The 20823-nt window shown below is 34.1% G+C and overlaps 1 protein-coding gene across 5 annotated transcripts in view; it reads right to left on the bottom strand.

Moving 5' to 3' along the window:
* The window catches only part of LOC106174654 (uncharacterized), a 35218-nt gene extending 14540 nt beyond the window's left edge, over window positions 1-20678 (bottom strand). Inside the window, exons 1-8 of one of the 5 annotated variants that reach the window (XM_087001754.1) lie at window positions 20584-20678; window positions 8638-8909; window positions 3815-3943; window positions 2427-2615; window positions 1581-1741; window positions 1063-1178; window positions 636-775; window positions 7-279 (exon numbers count right to left, since the gene is read on the bottom strand). In XM_087001754.1, coding sequence (XP_086857880.1) covers window positions 7-279; window positions 636-775; window positions 1063-1178; window positions 1581-1741; window positions 2427-2615; window positions 3815-3943; window positions 8638-8892 — 1263 coding nt within the window. In that variant the 5' untranslated portion in view covers window positions 8893-8909; window positions 20584-20678. Of the gene's footprint in view, window positions 1-6; window positions 280-635; window positions 776-1062; window positions 1179-1580; window positions 1742-2426; window positions 2616-3814; window positions 3944-4834; window positions 6303-6354; window positions 6707-8637; window positions 8910-13644; window positions 13725-20583 lie in introns of those variants that run through there. The other 4 variants (XM_087001755.1, XM_087001758.1, XM_087001756.1 and 1 more) reach the window with 4 other exon arrangements.
* Window positions 20679-20823: the final 145 nt, after the last annotated feature.

Genomic DNA, 20823 nt, shown 5'->3' with positions numbered 1-20823 from the left:
ACTTACATCAAAAATGACCTCTCCTTTCCTCTTCTGAGCTTTAAATGTCCTTAACTCATCTTGTGAAAAATGAGAAGATTCCCTGCTAGGTGCACGGAGAGGACCTAACTGGGGCTCTGGTTTCTTCTGGGTAGCCTCAGCCCAGGCTTCCTTCAGGGTGGACCTGACACGTTTATTTTTGGCAACATCAACAGCAGTGAGACCTTTGTCATCCACTAATGTCACATCAGCACCATATTCTAGCAGAGTAGTTGCAGTGTCATTGTTTCCAGTTTGGGCCTGCAATTTATTTACTCGATAAGAACTCTAGTATATATTACATACCATTTATACACAGCATATTCAAAAGTTGTCAATATATCATCTGAGACCAATGAATAGAAATTATTTTCCTTGTACTATTCATATCTGACAGTTATATATACAGTATACTTGCAGAAATCAAGAAACAATACATCAACTCAAAAACTTGCTTCTTACTCAAATTTAAAATGATAACTTTCATGCAAATTACTTATAATCAAACATACTGGTACCTATATCCATGTATTTAACAACACCACCACCAACAACAACAACAAATAGACTAATTAACAGAAAATATGTCTTTTAAGGGCTTGCTGACATTTACTCACAGAAACGTGTAAAGGTGTGGCCCCAGCAAATCCTCTGACATTGACATCCATTCCTCCATCTATGAGAGCCAGCATCACATCAACATTGCCACTCCTGGAGGCACAGTGGATGGGGGTGTTACAGCGCCTGTCCTTAGCACCTAGGAAAAATAAAGGTTTATAATGGATCCTCTGCTAATTGTTTTAAATCTATTTACTCTGACATACCATAAAGACTGTTTCAAAAACTCTTCAATAATGCACATGTATGTATCACAAGTTTGCTAATATAATAGGACCAAAATTGAAGAGATCCATTTCTTATGTTCTTAAATATAGAATAACATCTGGAAACAAAGGGTATTCATGGCAAAAAAGTACATGATAACACACTGGTAAAGGAGAGGTATAAACAACACTGATATCCACTTCAAATTATCCAAATTACCTGATTCCACCCCTTCCTCCAGCATACAGGAGACCAGCCTGCCTGCCAGTGGAGTCTTACAAAGTGATGCATAGTGCAGAGGGTTCTTGCCTTCACTGTCAAACACATCTGGATCACTGTATATGAAGAAATTACAATTTTGAGTCCCAAGAGATTGGGAAAGGGAAAGGATTAAGTTATTCGTGATCAGCAACACTGTGTTGTCTTATTGAAAAAAAAAATATTCGGAATTGAAAGGTGTTGTGGTTAAAGTCATTCTTGAATAATATTTATAGTGTATATATTATGATGCCAGTTCACCGTGTGACAGATTTATTTTGCAGTATAAAGTCTTTAAGATGTATATTTTTGATAGCCTTATATTTTTAAGCTTTATGTTTCTGAAGTATATATGAAATTATGTTATTACAGAGAATGGAAAGCAGAGAGAAACAAAAGCGCGAAAAAATAAAACAGAGAGCCAGAGCAAGATTTTGTAGTGTACTTGCATACAATGGGTTACATTTCAAACTCCTTACCCACTGTGTGTCAGAAGTTCTGCTACAACCTCTAGGGGATTATATTCTTTATGCAGCTGTTTATTTAATTTCTCAAACAAATCCACATTCCTTGTGACTAGAAGAAGTGGTGTCAATCCATCTGCATTCTTGCAATTTACATCCAGAATCCTGCCCTCAGCCTAGAATTTTTAAAAATAATTGTAACACTGAATAATCCTTAATATAGGTGCTGAAAGTTAAATATTATGCATGGAATAACTTTCTTCCACATGTTAATGACATTTACTTTTAAAAAATAATTGAGAAATTTGGAATTTACTCTCTCTCTCTCTCTCTCTCTCTCTTTTCAACTAAGAGTCTATAATATCATTTTTGCAGTGAAAAATGCACAATATATCTTAATTAATCTGTTTCACCATAAAACTCCAAAAAGGTTTACAGAATTACTATAAAATAAAACAAATTTAGCAGTAAAACTAAAAGAACAAAGGAATATTCAAACCACTTTTCCACAATGGTGCACCAATGTCACATAAAGACTAACAGCTAGGTAATAGGTAATGAAGTTTATCACCTCTTTTAACAATCAATATCATGTTGCCAGCCTGGCTGCAGTTGATGTTTAAGTCAATGTCATTTCCTTGGAGTGTGCACTGAACATCATATTATGTAAGGTTTTCTCATTTGTGTTGAATTCTTTTAACCACAAACCTTTCTAGGGTATTTCTTGTTATTCAGTTAGAAATTGAATTCCCATAAAAAATGCCATTGTGTCAGTAAAGATTGTCTTTGATCAAAACTGATTCATTTCTTAAAACAAAATTTCCAATAACATCCTTTTTTTTTGTAGGCAAAACTACTTACTAGTAACTTCCTAACTACACTGATATTTCCTTGCCAAGCTGCTTGTAGAAAATGTCTGTGTGTTGTTCCATGTTCTACAGAATCTAGCAATATTTGTTTGATGGATGATGAAGCCACCTCAACTGACGTCTGACCTTCAAAGTTTTGTAGGGTAACATCTGCACCATTTTTCAGAAGAAGTTGGATAATCTGTAAAAATATCAAGATAAAATCTAAAACATAAGTGCATACATGTCAAAGACATCTGTCAAACAAAAAACACAGATTTAACACCTGTGGTCTTATTTCCATTTACCTTTAAGTCTGTTTATGTCTAATATCCATTTGATTGACAGAAAAAACAGGTAAAAGAACATGTAAGTATATATGTACAAGCGCTACAAATGAATAACATAATATGAATATGATTGATATGAAGAAATTACAATTGATATTTCTGGAATTTGCTGGATAAAAAAGTTATAGAAGAAGACCCTCAAATTGTACTCTGATATGAGCAGTGGTTCTTATTAGTCAGCATGACTCAGTTCCAAATTCAACAGTTGACATTTTATTGTGTTATTTATGTGTCTATCTGAAAGTCATGGCATGATTTCACATTTATAAACAGACAACAGACAGAGATGTTATCAAGAATTTTTTTAAATATCTGGAAAAATTGAAGGTTGTTTTTAAGCTTTTAATTAAAATATACACAATGCACAAATGGAACACTTTATATGTTGATTAAAATATAAATAAAAAAACCTAATATGGATTGGGGAAGTTATCGTGCCAAAGACACTGGGCCTTTTAATTGTATTACGTGTATCTTGTGCCTTTGTTCAGTAGTTTACAGTAGTATTAGAGGTGTAGGAATAAAGGTGACTTAAGCCCGAATGTGTGTTGTTTTAAGTGCCCATTTAAACTAAATGGTATTTAAAACTCACACAGGAGGGCTGCCTAGGACCTTTATCCCCGCATCCTCTTTGTTCTAACATTCAGTGGTCACGTGTAACTGACCAGTGGCCAGTCCAATCAAAACCAGCTGCCTCGTTTCGATATTTGGTCACGTGTAACTGCCCAACAGTCACTCACAGCTTTAAACTGCACAGCGGCAGCAGCAAGCCATCGGAGCTCATCGTAAGATTACATGAACAGTGCAATGTATTACCTGTATTATTTTTTTTTTCTTCTTTTCTCCCCCTCTTGAAGTTATTGTATCTTGTGCCTTTGTTCAGTAGTTTACAGTAGTATTAGAGGTGTAAGAATAAAGGTGACTTAAGCCCGAATGTGTGTTGTTTTAAAGTTCAATTTTAAATAATGAAACATCTCATCTGTACTACATTTACTGCAATTACTTTGGAACTTTATAATGCATCAATCATTTCCATTCACTTCATTCTTACCTTTGTATGTCCCCTCTTTGCAGCCCAAATAAGAGGTGTGTTCCCAGTATTTCTGTCTTTGACATCAACATTTATCAGATTTTCGCTGCGCCTCTGTATAAAATTCTGTACACGATCAAAGTCCCCATCCTAAAGTAGAATAAAATATTTACTTAAAGCAACAGAACTTATCAATTTAATAATAGCATCTTTGTTTTTATTTCAAAATTGTGTCATGGTTGATATCAATATTACTAAACTGGTTTCCGACAAAATCTTGCCCTTATTTTTCATGATAAATCAATATCATTGTCTTACGGTCCTCTTTGTACATTTCCACTTTTTCAGAGCTCATATAAATATTAGTCCATTGCTTTAATTTTATGGGGTTTCAGAAACAATTTCTTTTATTTATATATCCACTGTACAATTTACTGATTAGCCTACATAATTCTAAATTAATCAAATTCAAACCACACCTAAATATGTGTATGTATCAAAATGCTATACAATATCTGACATACTTTAACAAAACCACTTTAGTTTTATTAGAAATATGTAAAATAAATATGATCTAATGCCATTAATCTTTTTCAACTAGTTAGATATGATGTACTTCAATCCTATTAAACTATCACCAATGCCAGCTGCTGCAATTAAGTATTTGTGGTTGCTATTGATGAAACACCTGTCTGCATATAAAATACAATTTTGCTCTTTTAACTTTAACAGAATGATCATGTACCATAGGGGTAGATAACATCTATATCTTGCTTAGACTGAGAACCATACCTCTCTACCATTGTCTACGTGTAGCTACCCAGGACACATGTGAAGCATTCTATATCTCCTGGGAGATAGAATTTTTTCAGAATGCATTTTCAGCACTTATAAAATTATTACTCAGTAAATATTGGTATACATGTAGTGGGTTCTCCTTTTTGTAGAGAACATACTCAAGTAAATTGCTATACTGAGATTCCCACTCTTCATTCCAAATTTAAAAGCTCTTCAACATACAGGGTACTTCATTAGACTTACCAGACAAGCCACTTTGATAGCCAGTGCCAGAGCCTGGGGGCTGATCTTGCACAGTATCTTAGAAATTTGTAGCAGATCCTCCCCTAACTCAACCCCAGTGTCCTTCATTGTTTAAATATCCACTTTTTCCCAGTATGACACATACACAGTTAAAATTTACTTTCAACTGGACACTAATTTTAGTCCATACTTTTTTATCAGTAAAAAACACAGTTGACTTCATATATATAATAGAAATGAGTCTCTAATCCCTGAGTAGAAGTACATACTGAAAAGTATCCCCACTTTTATATGCTCTACAATTCTCTTCCTTTCAGGGTTCTTTTTATTTTTTAATTTGGTTATAAATAGCACTGTTTGTCTCTGTCACAGAGCAACTAAATGTGAAGTCAACCACAACTGGTCTTCTCACCCTCCTCTCCAGGTGAAAGTCAGTAAATTGGGAAGCAAGGGACATATCTAATAATCAGTGGTTTTGCTAGGCTAGTGTGCAGGTTTTCATTTTGTGCATGTGTTCAGATCATAAAACCACAGGAATCTTGTAGAAATGTCAACAGATTTTATGAATGAATAGCCATGCTGAACCCACAGACAATTCAGTAAAAACGTGCACTGCAAACTGATTTCATCACATCTTTTCTAAATTCCTAAAGAAATGTTCTGCGTAATGTCAACTGCCCTAAAGTTTAAAGGATGATACAGCCACACTGGTCATCTCTGGTACACTGAGTTGATTGAAATTTATCCAACTTATTTCAAGTGGACAGTAATGGTCATCATTATGATTGTACAGATAATTGACAATTAATATCTTCTGCCTGTTCTGTGTGCTCTGATAGACTGTCAACACCTTTGTCCCGCATGACACCATGTCTCTGCCTACAAATGCAAACATCTTCCCAGATGACAATAAAAGCACGATTTCTTCAGTTGTCCTCATGGTTATTGTAAAAAAAAAAATAAGGTAAACCATTGATAGTTTCAGAGTTCATTTCCATCACAGCATGCTCTAGCTTCCTTTCTGTAAATCATGTTTGTGGTAGATATACCGTAGTCTCCGTGTTTGAAACTCTAGTTACTTGAAACTCCTGTTTGTGACTCAGATGAACTAACCACAGATCTCCTCTCTTTGGTACACACAATGATATAGAAGTGGACATTTGAGGACAGTTAAAATTGGCAAGGCTTCCCTGGTGTGTCCTCTTTGCTGCAATATAATGAATGTCTCCAATGGATAACAAATACAGCTATCTTGGACAAATTTAGAAGAATGCTAAATGTTTTGCATCATGCAATTTGTAATGTGTCAATCTGCATGCATAAAGTGCAAAAACTGACAATTCCATAGAAACTTTATATGAGCCCAGGTTTCTTGATGACCCTTATTTGTTTTTGAGTAACCTTGTTGTTCCCTTTATTGTAAAAACAATAAATCCATCAGCCTGGTTCTTAATTGGTTAATGACCTGTCATCGTTTACATTTTCACAATACAATATCAATGATTTCAAAGTCATCTCACTTGTTTTTTGTAGTAGTCACCTTCTGGCAGGCAGCTACATGTAGACCTGAAGTTTGTTACTCTTGCTTCTGCATGGAAGCTTGTACGACAACTGCTGTATATTTCCCCATGTTGCACCTGCATCATCATCAGACATGTCTTTGTTCGAGGCGAAATTACCTTCTTAAGCTGCCCTCTTTGTCTCACTATCCATTGTCATTATATGCCAAAGCTCAGTAGGTGCCAAATTATACTTAATCAATCAGGGTTTAGACAGGCTACATTCTTCCTGTATTGTTGATCAGCTGTAGGGTTGAGCTAATTGATCCTAATGGCAGCAGACTACTTAATATCTATTTTGACGTATGATTAACTTTGGTCATATTTGAGCAATTTCTATCAGGCAATCTCTGACCACAAGTTTTAGAGTCTACTTGAATGTTGCCTTTATGCATGGCACTGGTTTTGCAAAGTAAGTTCCAAAAAGCTCTGGATAGGTAATTTATTTGCTTTGAGGCAAAGCAAAGACCCAGTCAGTTTACTGAGAACTTATGACAAGTCATTTCACAATTAGATATCCAACTCGAAGTCGATGTCAGTTTCCATGAGGTATATGCATATATGGCAATTACACACGCAAAGGTGAATGTTAAATGCTTATTAAACCTAATAACCACAGTTTACACCAATTTGTTTCTTAGTCAATTTAAATCTGCAAGTATCATAGACTCATGCATATGGTACATAAGTTTTATGGTTCCAAGATACCACAATAAGAAATTGGCAATAATAGCATGATTCAAAATGACAGTTCCATGGTAATATATTTACTAGTAGTACATCATTTCATTATAATTAAGCCTTACTGTTAAGTCATTCAGCCTTTTTAACAATTTTGGTTTCCATTCCACTGCTGATATTTGCCAATTTCCAACACAAAGAAATTAATAATAATAATAATAATAATAATAATAATAATAATAATAATATATTTTAATAATTATTATTGTACAATATATTGGAGCATGAAGCACTCTGTTGTCACACCTAATGCATTTTCTCCCTGGAGCCCTAATAGAATGTCCTACTAAATGTATCCTATCAGCAACAGTTATTATTTGGGATTTCATAATTTTGAAAAAAGTAATCAATAATTAGACTTTTCACTTATGGCATCATACCTGGTTGACTTAAGTAATGGCTAGATGCAATAATGTTGTTTAAAAATGACAACTGCCCCTACATTTTCTTGCTTTAAATATTTAAATCTTTGTATGTACTAGTAACAAATATTAAATTTCTTTATTGTCAAGAAATTTGATGTTAACCTCAAAACTGATAAAATTCTATAAAATAAATTATGATTAAACAATCCTAATAAAAATTACTAACTTTAGTATTCAACATTGTACTAAATTTGACTTGATCTTATTGTGCCCATGACACTAAAATTAAACTCCCTGTATACTTATCAAACATGTTACTGATAATGTAGCAAGCAAAAACCCTTATCTTTGTGTGCAGAGGAGAGATTATATGCTATAAATTATATGAATGTTTGCTTAACGTTGTACAAAAGTTTGCACTTTATTATCTTTGTATACAGCTACTGGCAAAAGCCAACGGAGGTAAATATGGTGCATCTTTTTGAGAAAGAACAACTAGGATTGAGTTTGAGACTAAGACCCCATTCCCATAGATTTTAGATCGATCTATCCCTGTGGGGAGTCTCACTAGATTACTGTCAGCTTAGCCAGCTTAAGCGTCTGTCCCACCTACTAAAAGAGGTATAAGGGGGTAATTAACTATGGTGCGCGCTCAGCTGACTGCAATTTAGCGTGAACCCCCAGGGAGTTAGGTCGATCTAAATCTAAATATCTGGATTGATCTAAATATCTGGGAATGCACTCTAAGTTTTTTAATATGAATGAGTATTTTGAATATGAGATTGGCTTTTAAGCCATATTAAATTTAAATAAATAAAATTAAAATTATTTATCTAACATAGCCCTGGCACAGAAAGTGCTACATTGCCCATTTCTGCCAATTTTTTAACTCAAAATCAACATTCCATCTAATTACCTCCTTAATAGGCTGAATGTTGCTTGGTCTTGACGTTTTACAAATCTTGAGGTGAATTTAAAAGTTGGACAAAACAAGTGACTATATGAATTTTAACATATCAACACATCTTACCTAATTATTTTTAAAATCCATCTAATACTGGCAGATTTTTATAAGAAATTAAAAACTAAAAACATAAATCATCTTCTCACCTACAGCAATGCACAAATACAAACTTACCTTGACAGCTGCAAGAAAGGCCTCATTGATGTCATGATTTCCACCTCCTCCAAACAGACTAGAAGCTATGTCATGGTATGGCTGTAGGATATTCTGATTACGTTGAAAACTGGAGGAGAAAGCTGGGTGTTCCCCAGACCCAGATGATGCTTTAATACTGCTGGCATTCACATGATGATTATTACTGTTGTTTATTTTGGGTCTGCTGTTGACTGTGTTTTGGGCGTGTTTTCCTCCATTACCATCTTCTGGCATTGCTCACATTGTCACATCTGAAAAATATTAAAGTCAAATTTGAGTCTTTAAACAAAACAAAACCTAGGAGGTTGATTCCAGGGAAGTTACTTTTACGTATTTTTATTTAACTATTTAAAAATAGTTAAACGTGAAATATATATACGACTGAAATTCAAACAAAGTGTTTTCATTATCATTATCTTAATCCAGAGCTTTGACTGGAACCAGTAGTTTCAGTCTGTGGATTGTCATCAACTTCTTATTTTTAATTAACACCCCTACAGAAGATCCATTATCATCAATATAGTGTTTAAAAACTGACTTCTCTCAATTAAAAATGTATTAAACTACATGTATGTGCACCACACGCATAAATATAAATCATACATTACTTGACTTTCTTGCAAAAGTTTGCAATGGCTAGTAAATACTCTGTCTCACCCCTCTCTCCAGCCATTAAGGCAACTGGTACTACTAGTGCCTAATTTCAATTTCCACAATTAATCTAAAGAGCTTAAAAGACCAAATATATTTCAAAGCTATTGCAAAAGTATTTTCTAAAACACAGGTTAAATAAGGAAGTTTAAAGGACATGGTCTGGGCACCAGCCTGGCAGACCCTATTGTCCAATGCAAAATGAATCTTTTGTTTAGCCCAGTGCCTGGTAGTCCATTCAATATTATGGGTGAGGTTGAGGACAATTTCCAGACTGCATAAACATGGCCTCATATGGCCTTAAAATCTTAAAAGCAATGGTTATTTTAGTATTATAATACCTCACACTAATTGTTGGTGAACATTGGTTGCCAACTTTGTGTCAAATGTCACTATATATACATGTAAGTCATACAGTAAAAAAAGTCAACTAAACCTGTATACCAAGAATTTAGGGTCAAAATTATGTTTCATCAGTAAGACTGAGTTTTCTGTAAACTTGATCTGAAATCTCCTAAAAATGAGGAAACTGGTTCCATTCACAAAAAAAAAAAAGAAAAAAATAGTAGAACTATTTATGTTTTATTCTGCATAAAAGCAGACTATATTTTTTGCTCTTGAAGTAAAGACCTATGATCGTTTGACTTACTAGTATTTCATTTTGTGTATATGTATGCATGAAAGTCCTAATACATGTAGCTAATGATTATATAAACAATGCAAAGCAAACAAGAATGTAGTTTAATAACAGTAAGCTACATTAGTTCAATTATATGATATCCCTTTGTTCCCACTTGCTAGGAGTATTGATCAAATGTGGATTGAATATGACAATGAAAAGAAACATGTCCAGCCTACTGCACCACCTACTAGTAAACCATTTCAATTTCACTGATAATTTAAGTGGTCAAATTTTAAAACATGAATTTTTGACTTGGAAGGAGATCGACCTAATATTTGATTATGACATCATTCTTTAAAATCTTAAAAAGATGTAGGTGCACACTCAATACAGAACTGGTTGAAAGTCACTTCAGGAAAAAGGGAAGCACTAGAGGGTATGCAAAAGGCATCTGCACATTCTAGTAGTAGCTCAGCAATGACCTACGTATACCAGAAGATGCCCAGCAGCTGTGTGACTAGATGTAGGTATAACTAGATATAAATGTGAATCATATAAAGGCATAAAAAGCAAAGTCACTTCAATAAACAACATCCATGAATTGAAAAAGGGTTTCAAAACAGCAGCACTAATTTTACAATGACTCTGCAGCTAATATCAGAGCTTCCAAATAACACCATTATCCATTATGGTGATAATTTATAAATGTAGACATGGCATTGTAATTCACTAGCTATCACAGTTTCTGCTGTATCAAGTCTTTGTTCCCCCCCTCCAAAACAAAAACTAATCACTTATTCAAAAAAAAAAAATTACCTGTTCTATTATTGAGTATCCTCTTTTTAGAACCTACTAGTACAAATCATAAAAAACTTAAAAAATTATATCTTTAATATGCTATATATTATGCACCACTTTAAAAAATCATAAAAGAATGGCACATCTGCAACTATTAATTGATAAGTTGGACTTCCTCAGTGACCTCTTAAAAACCTTAATAACACAAAACAAACTAAACAATTTTGAAATACATGTACCTACAAAAACAGAACCACCAATATTTTCTAAAAAAACCCATCTATTCAACTGTATACTACCCTTCGTGACATATTGTAATCAAATAACCTTACAACTTCAAAGGAAGACATCTGTAGCAATTAATATTTAATGACTTGGTTTTTCCCTGAAGATTTACAGTCTGTTTACTCTCTGAATATTTCATCAGATGTCAGTTTATTAATGGAATTTTACTCACCTGAGCTCAATACTTCTACACTGTAGTAGTATCAGCATACTTCAATATATTTGGCACTTTCTGGATTCATAGTTTTCCAGTGTCTCTCAGATATAGCTAATTTCCCTTTAATTATGTAGCAACAATTAATATCAGCATTGTATTGGACCAGGAAATAAGATTTATTTAATGGTAGGAGTACAACTTGTCATAAAAGCAGAATATCAAAGTTCAATATGGTACCACAAGTATATTGTCACATTGTTTAAAATGTATCATTAAACTAGAAACAGACTGACAAAATGTCAAAGACTGCTGTAATAAGGTAAGTTGTACTGACAAAAACAATAAATTATATTTGCACTACTAAAAATAACAAACTGATACACTACATTGAAGCCATTCACAGTAACCAGCAGACAAAGAAGAATGCAGCTGAATGTTTATCAGCATTACCCTCAAAGTCTAGACATTGATTAATTTTGATGCAAAAACCTATAACTGGATGTAAGGCTACTTGCATTATCGCATAACCTGATGAAAGGTCCACTGCAATTTCACAGTAAATCTAATACACTGTACCAATTAAGAGCATGTTACATTTATTGGTGTTTGTTAAAATGGCAATTCTTTATATTGTAAGCACCATTCCCTTTCCTATATTATGGCCATAGATGTCAGCAGTTGGTTGATGATATTTCTGTAGTTTTGGGAGATATTTCTACAAAACCATATGATAATTGCTCCCTGGAAACACCTAGGTCTGCACAATATGTTTGAGGCAGCTATTAAAGTGTTGGTTAAAGGGATAACAACTCACATGAGATTCAAAATTCCACAATAAATACACTGTAAACAACACATAGAAATATAATTAATTCCATTTTGCCAACAAAATGGTGGTTTTTGCAATAATTCTGAAATATGTGCTTGTCGTCGGACCATGTGGACCTTCATAGATGGCTACCTTCCGTAATAATTTCTTAAGAGATTATTGCAACATCCAAAAATTATTACAAAAACCACACTTAAAAAAAATAGACTAATTAAGCATTGTAAAGTATGGGAAAGTTGTCATTTACCCAGGAAAATCCATTTTATGGCACTAATCCCACCAAAATGAAGAGCTGTCATCCCTTTAAGCCGCAATCCTCTCAACAACACCACACATGCACATGGCACCTTGATCTTCATCTCCTGCTGCATTCATTTTACCAGAGGAACATTCTTGCACATTTTAATAATTTACTCTACCTTGCCAGTTTCCCAGTATGTGTATCCATAAAAAATAATTGTTTCCTTTTTTGCTTTTCTTTCACAAGTTGAGTTATCTTAAATTGACATATCCAAATAGCTTGTTGATACATTTATTTGCACTTATCTTTTTTTTCTAATCATCAGGTCAGATAATTCTGCATAAACGCCTTTAAAACTATTCTAGTTTCTGTACTTATCAGTAAAAATACTCACATGCTTGCCTTTCATTTCTTGTATATAACAATGCAACATTTGGAGACATGAAGGAGATTCCACAAATTTAAAAGTGCAGTCACTCCACTTCCCATGAACTGTCAAAGTATCTCAGTCTTGAACAGTCATAACAACTTGATTATTCTCAAAATTACCTGTCATAGAGCAAACAAGTGCTATAGTAGGTGAAAGTTTCCAGCATCTTTCCCAACAAGCAATTTTTTTTTCAAAATGTATGTTTTAAGAAATCATCCAGTACATGAGTGTTGAGCCAGGACTTGGGCAAATTGGACTTAAATTGTATTCACTTATGCAATTTGGCAGGCATGCTAGGTGGAGAAGAATAACATTCCTACTGAAAACATTTCACAAAAGAAACTTTCTCTGTCGAAATTTTGGGTAATTTATTTGGACAGTATGCATGACATTAAGTAACATGTATTACACATGCAGATCTATGTGATATGACTAAAAACATGCATGTGCATGTAGATCTAACCAATGGAAGTTGCTTCCAAGTTGACTGATGGAGGTGAACAAGTCCACATGTTACTGGTGTTACAAAAATACAAATTAAGTCTGCAAAGTATTAACATCACATTTTAACTTGGCATGGTGCGGAATTCAAAATATAAAATGCCAAAATAACAGGAATTGGGTCGCTAATTCTCTCTCACTCTCTCTCTATATACATACAGTATATATAAGCTTGTCTTATATCAATAACAAATTGTGATTGAATTCCCTAGTACTTTTCCACTTGGTGTTGAAAAGTTAAAATTGTTATATACAGTAAGCATTGGGGTGGGGGTGGGGGGTCTTCAAACATGTCTATATGCAAAAGTTCAGATAGTTCTATCAATCTAATCCCTACTTTTAGTTTATTCATGTTGGGATGAAATCATCAAATAATCAATCACAGCTACCCAGCCTAACTTTTGATAATTTACTCAAAGGGTGCTTACTACTCAAATTTGATCCCCACACAAAACATTACTGTAAGTTTTACCATTAAAAATTCCTAAATACCCTCTTCAATGGGTTACCCCTTGGACCCATCATACAACAAATGGGTGTATTACCTGGTGTATATTACTATCACATTTCACCTAAAGTAGAACAGTTGTAAGCATGAGGTTGGGTGCAGTGGTGCTGGAGTGACAGCTGTGAACTTTATTAGCTAGCTGTGAGTGCAATATTGTGTACCTGGGCAGTATGCCTGAAACAACAAGCAACCAGGGGAACCGAATCTTTAAATGGTTAAATTGGACATATTTTGAGTTTTTTCTCTTTTTTTATGGGTTTTAACACTCAGAAAATTATGAAGAATATATCTATTTACACAATGTTGAAATGTTTTGACACAGGGGTATCTTAACCCCCTCTCCTTCTATGTGTACTGCATATAAACATAAATATTTGATATACATAAATTTTTAGCCTGGCTCCAAAGACTGATCTTATCTTTTTCTTTACTCAATCATATATCTTCATTCTCTACAAACATGAACTAAATGCACTTCAGCACCTTAAGTTGAGAAAATTCCTCAATAATATATTTATTGTAACAGCATAAAAGACACATATTGTATTTCAACCTTTGCCACTTTCAAACCCAACAGCATATAAATTATACACAGTGTCTATAACAATTCTATATACCGAGTACCTATCTACTACAACAGTGTCCCATTGTTTATTCCTATGCATGAATGTCAAGGTGCAAAAGTGCACTAGTTACTCTATTTCAACACAAAAAGATGGTGGCAGTAATATTTTAGGAACTCTTTTTATTACATGTTTTCAACAGTTTCTTTATATTAACAGAACAGATTCTTTTATTTTTATGTTTTAAAGAAAAAAAAGCTCAGGTCATAGAATCTAAAATGACTCAGGCTTTAAAAGTCTGGGAAATGGTTTGTGGATTCCATTGATAATCCCCCATGCATGAACTGCAGTAATAGCATTATTTCTCTAGCCTGACAGAGATACATTTTAGCAAACCTTTTTATGAGAATAATTCAATATGTATTATAATTCCATCTGCTGGGCCCTTTGCTCCAGGCATTGGCCTGGACTATGAGTAGGAAATGGTACACTTCCATTATATGGTGGTGAGCATTGCTCATCCATATTTGGGGTTGGGTTGTCCAGACATGGTGTTCAAAAACAAGAATATATTAGACACTTATCTCTCAGGATTATGAATATTAATGTAATTTGAAGCCCTGGAAATGCGATGCATTATTTTTATCAGACAAAGAACTAAAGGCAAGGACACTTTTGAATTTCTAGGAGTCATTTCCTGGAAACACCAAAAAACAATGCATGCAGTCATGCTCTCAGGATGTGAGACTTGGAGCTATCTGCATATGAATTTATCAGTCAACTGTTACTACTTAAGTTATCAATTCAGGCACATGAAGCAGCATATTTTAGGAGATGAGGATCATGAGTAATCACCAAATAACCAATTCAATCTATCAATTTTCATGTCCAATCACAAAGACCGACTTATTTAAACACAGATCCAAAGGTATTCCACTCCAATTCCATGTGCTCTTAATGAAATTTCTAAACCTAACACTGCAACATTACATAGATATAATAGGCACCAGTCCAATATAACAATTTACGTTGTCTAAATTCACCCAGCGGTCAGCAGCTGATGTTGAAGACTATAGTGCTTAATGGATCCCTGAGATATAATTTCAGTATTATTTGTAGAGTTCTGAATTGCAGTTCTTCTTTTTACAAAGGGTGCATTTTGTTGCCACAGTGCATCTGATTACATTTACTCCTTATCTAAAAAAAAACACATGTACATTAAGCAATAGATGGAGAAAACATGCAATAATTCCTACAAACCATAGCATACTGCAGTATCCCACCAGTTTCTATTGCAACCAACCGTATTTTACACCTGGGCTGCTGGTATAACAAAACAAGGCCAAATTCAGTAGAGTCTCTATCAAAACATAGGCCAGTCCATGTCAGCTAGATGTATCTAATTTCCTTCAACTTCCTCACACCCATCTGGTCTACAGCTTTCACCTGTTTTTCTTTTTTTTTCCATATTGGGATAAAAGATGCTAATGGCATAAATTATATTTTTGAGCTAGGTACTTTAATTTGGAGTACTAGTATTTGTTTTCTCTGGTTACATTTTATATACACATGTATCCATGAACAAAAATACATGTACCTGTACTGTTTTTGTTTTTAGAAGGTACATGTAAGTTGTAACAAAGATGACATATATATAAATAAGAAGAAATTGTCCAATTTGCAGGGCAAAATTGATTTCAGGAGTTTAAAACATGCTATATTATATGTGCCAAAGTTATGCATTGGACAGCCTACTAGTATATTAATAAACAATAACAATATTAAAGATGTACAATTTACAATAATTACTTCTGATAAGTATTTTGGTCCAGTACATATGAGGTAAAACTTTGAACCTTCAAGGTGCCATCTCCATCCTTTTTGCTTTTTAACACTTATTAGTAAGCATATATCAGCATTAAAGCTATTCGATGCTACATGTATTATATGGCATGACCTACACTATATAACCTAGGACTAGTCCACACCATATTTCATGGTGTAGGAACAAAAACAGCATGAACGTCTATCTATGTAAATGCCTTCACTGAACATGAACATCTGAATTTCTTCTTTGATAACAGGTTATCTGAAATATTATTGCATGGTCCAGTTAAAAGAGTAGCTAAATGATATAAAGAAGATACCCAAGCCATCGCACAAAAGACACATGCTATACTCTGAATGTAACTGACACCAACCTAGCCTTACAAGTACCAAAGTAAAGGTCAAAATACGCACCTGTCTATGTGCCAAGCCAGCACAACAAGATCATGCAGACAAAGGGACAAGTGCATGCCATCTCTCTTTGTCTACTTCTTCATTAAACACAAGCTGCTACATGTGTCTTATTTCAATTAGTATTGATTGGGTATTGATAATGGTTTAGTAAAGTGAGTGCAAGAAGTGAATCCAAACATATGGCAATGTTAATCAATAAATGACTATTTGATCAGAAGTTTGTGTTGTGATTGTGGTGAAAGTTGACATAACATTGTGTATTACATGAACAGAAGCTCTTTCATTGTAGTGAAAATGCTACTGTGTCATAAGGCAAGGCATGAATGGGATGTGGGAATGTAATTCTGCACATTTTGATACAATTTCTTTTTTTATTTTGCCAATTTCAGTTGTACAGGGTAGTATACTGAGTTAAATGGAAAACTAATAATATTGAGGTAAAACTTCCCCTTAACATTTTCTTTTTTATGTTGGTAAAAAGTTGAAAGCGTAAAACACTTATATTTCTTAGGAAGAGACAGTTTAATTACTGTATGTTATCTTTCAATTATATTATGTAAAGTGTCTTTTATAAAAACCAATGTTGGAACACAATTGTAATAAAGATTTTAATTGCCAATAGTGAGATTTGCATATTTCACTAATTTTTCCTAAGATACTGTAATATCAAATTTCACATTAGTATGCACTCAAGGAAGTACCGTAACTTCACTCCTACCAGTTCTGCATTATACAATTCTCATCAATCAAGGTAATGCCACAAAAAAATTAATCAAACTGATAAGAAAGAAGAATAAGTATTACAAATCAAAGACAACACTTGATTTGTTTTAAGAGACCTACTAAGTATCTGTTCTTGCTGTCCCTACACATGCAGTGTCTTCAAATCCATTTCCAGTACACATTTACTATCTAATTTCTTATTTGGATGAGGTTATTGGACAATAATTCTGGAGTCCAGTTAATATTCAATGTAACAGACATTCTTAGGCACAGCTGTTACATGTATTGGACAACTGTAAAGGGAATGCATGATCAATATTTAAATAGAACAGTTTACTTAGGCTGCATGATAAATGTTAAATCTATATTCCCATGAATCCTACAGCTTGACTTGAAAGGCAAAAAAGGAAGTTATACAGAAAATTAATTGCATTCTTGCAGGATCAAATGGAAAAAAAGATCAGTCAAAATATTTCTGTTGATTGGTCTTTTGTTAAAGGTCATCCATGCAGTGAATCCCTCAATTCCAATTTAGAAAGATGTTTCCCTGTTTGAAGCTGTGCTCATATTTCAGAAATGCTTCAAGCACATTTCATAAAACTAACAATAAACTAAAAATATAAATTTCATAAATTAAAGGATAAACTAACTATATGATACTGGTAATTAAACTAGTAGTAATACTACATGTAATATAGTACTAAAGGTTTATTCAATTCAAATCTAAATCCTGAATTTCTAGCAAAACTATATATATCAATCCCTCACAGATACATTATCAGAACACTGACTTTGCCAGAACCCTATGTAAGTTCAGCTTCAAATTTGGAGTTAGTATACGCGAAGTTTTCTTGTTAATGCTGGCATAAACGTGACAAGGGTCAATTAACATTAAAAACTTTGAATAGAATTTACAAAAAAAAAAAAAAAATCACACTAACCATGTAAATATGATGTCATTATGTTGTGAGCTTACAAACCATGGCACAATAAATTTAGTTACGTACGCATTATACAGTAGCTACACTGGCACTTGTCTACAATTGCCAATAACATGATACTGTGACCGTATTCGCTTCGATCTGGCTAAGTAAAGAAATTTAGACTAAATTTCTAAGATAAAAGTCATTGGAAGTCTTCTTAGAATCTAAATAACACACAGGCATTAAAACACATTAAGACCCTGGACTGTTTCGAATCTAAATGTTTAACTTTAAAAGTGTCTTTGCCTTTACAACTTAATAGGGACAGTCGGGCTGACGTCACACGCCTTAGCAACCGGCATCTGGGGTAAAACAAATCGGGCAACATGGCGGATCGCATTGACTTCTATGTAAAAGTTGGCAGACTTTGTCCGAAGATATCATTCTTCACAGTGCTTGACCACTTGCGTCAGTGAGGATGAGTTATTTACCTGGTTGATTTCCTTTACAGGCTTTTGTAATTAGCCGCTGCACACCTGGTTAAGAGATAAAATCGTCCTTAATATAACTGCCGATCGTTATCTGTGATCGGGAATTTTACAGCAGAAGATATTTTGCAAAGGCAGTGCTTGACCTTTTGTGTCTGGCGCGTTGAATCATTTACCTGGACTATTGAGTTAGCAGGCCTTTGTAATAAGCTACTGTTTAACTTGTTACGGGATAAAATTGGTCTTAATTGCATACGCAAATGTCCACAATAAGTACCTGTACATGTACATGAGGTACTGGTAGTGAAATAGGAATGGCTTCTTAGAACGTGCATCGTAAGAAAGGCCTGGGAAATGTGCAACACTGAGATGTTATTAGAATAAGATTTCTACAAATTGTGATTTAATCACCTGCTGCTGCAATAGCCTGGGGAACGGGATAGGGGCAATGTCATCGGTCCCATGGCCTCTTTGGTCAGTATACAGTTCATATGTATATTAATGCAAGCCTGGAAGGACAGCATAAACAGTTGCTTGCCAACTTTTTGGAAGAGAAGACACGTTGTGTTACCTGTATTAATATTGGCAGCTACGCGTCATATGAGTGTTTACAATCTTATTGTGCACTTTTCGGGCGAAATATCATGGAAGAGAGAACGTTAAGTTTCAAAACGTACAAGATTAAAATTAAATTGAATAACAAACACGGCAATAAAGCTGTATGTTATTTTAACAGTTAAGGTCGCTTTATCTATAGCAACTTTTTAAAAATTTTAATTTGATAACTTAAAGATTTAGACATTACCTCACAGGTTTGTCAATACAGTATGTTGACGTACATATTTTTTCTTACCTTTATGACGCCATCAATAACTTACAACAAAAAAGTTTGACATTATAGCCCATTAATTTTAACTATACGAATTGATATACCGTACGTCACACATGCCAAAACAAGATGTAATCTCAATTTCTTGTAACTACTACATGTACTAATTAATTTCTGTAACAAATGAAAAACATAAATACCAAACAAGGTACAATGACTTTCTCCTTATCTATAATAAAATGAACTATACACACATACACAAATCTTGTAGTGCATGTATAGCTACGACCAAATCTTGTTTCGATCAACAATCTCGTCTTTAGTCACGTTTGCACGACCTATAGCCTACAACAGTCATTTACTTTTCCGTTGATCTTTGAAATTTAACAAATCCCATTAGATTTTATTAATGTGTTGGTAGTGTCACCTGGTACACAGCAAGCTTCCACCATTTAACTTTTGTACGTGCCTGAGAGTTAAAAAGTACCGGTTCACTTCAGTACACCTGCAAAATGTACCCGTCATATGTGTCAGCAATATGCAACGTCAACAGTTATTAGTACAATTGAAACCTTCCTTGATAATATCAGTTGCTTCCATATGGTTATCTTTTCAATGAGATGTGAATATTATGCTCATCCAGGTAAGCAAATGAGTCTTTGCAATCTACTACTGTAAGATTCCTGATCACAGATAACGATCGCGGCAGTTAAGGCCGATTTTATCTCTTAACCAGGTGTGCAGCAGCTAATTACAAAAGCCTGTAAAGGAAATCAACCAGGTAAATAACTCATCCTCACTGACACAAGTGGTCAGGTACTGTGAAGTATGATATCTTCGGATAAAGCCTGCCAACTTTTACATAGAAGTCAATGCGATCCGCCATGTTGCCCGATTTGTTTTACCCCAGATGCCGGTTACTAAGGTAAAGTGCCCGGATGACCGACTGTCCCTATTTTAACGTCTTTTTGGCCACTTTTTGGAAGGTGGGTTCAAGTTTTTCATATCAGTTCAAAATTATTAAACACAAACTATTTAAGGATGAATACGGTTACAAACGATCAAAATAAACAAGTATTTTATTCTGCGTTAGCAAAGGTTCTATCAGCATCCAATTTGCAATCAGAGTTACTCACCTTTTCGATGCTCATTCCTGCTGTTTACATGCTGTCAAGGAATCCTTCGCCATTTTGCAACTGACTTAGTCACGTGACACTGGCAAGTTGCACGTTTCAAGAGGTGATAGTATCATTTGAACTTTAGAAACCTTAGTCATGAAATACAGGATAAGTTTGAGTCATATTTATAATTTGAATTATATTCATAACAATTCCAAACCAAATGTGTCCTGAATCACAGGTTTTCATGAACTGTGA

Source organism: Lingula anatina, chromosome 1, assembly GCF_051362555.1.
Source record: "Lingula anatina isolate TDL-2025a chromosome 1, LinAna3.0, whole genome shotgun sequence".
Classification (NCBI taxonomy): Eukaryota; Metazoa; Brachiopoda; class Lingulata; order Lingulida; family Lingulidae; genus Lingula; species Lingula anatina.
Note: the sequence above shows the minus strand (reverse complement) of the source record. Positions and strands in the feature narration are given on the sequence as shown.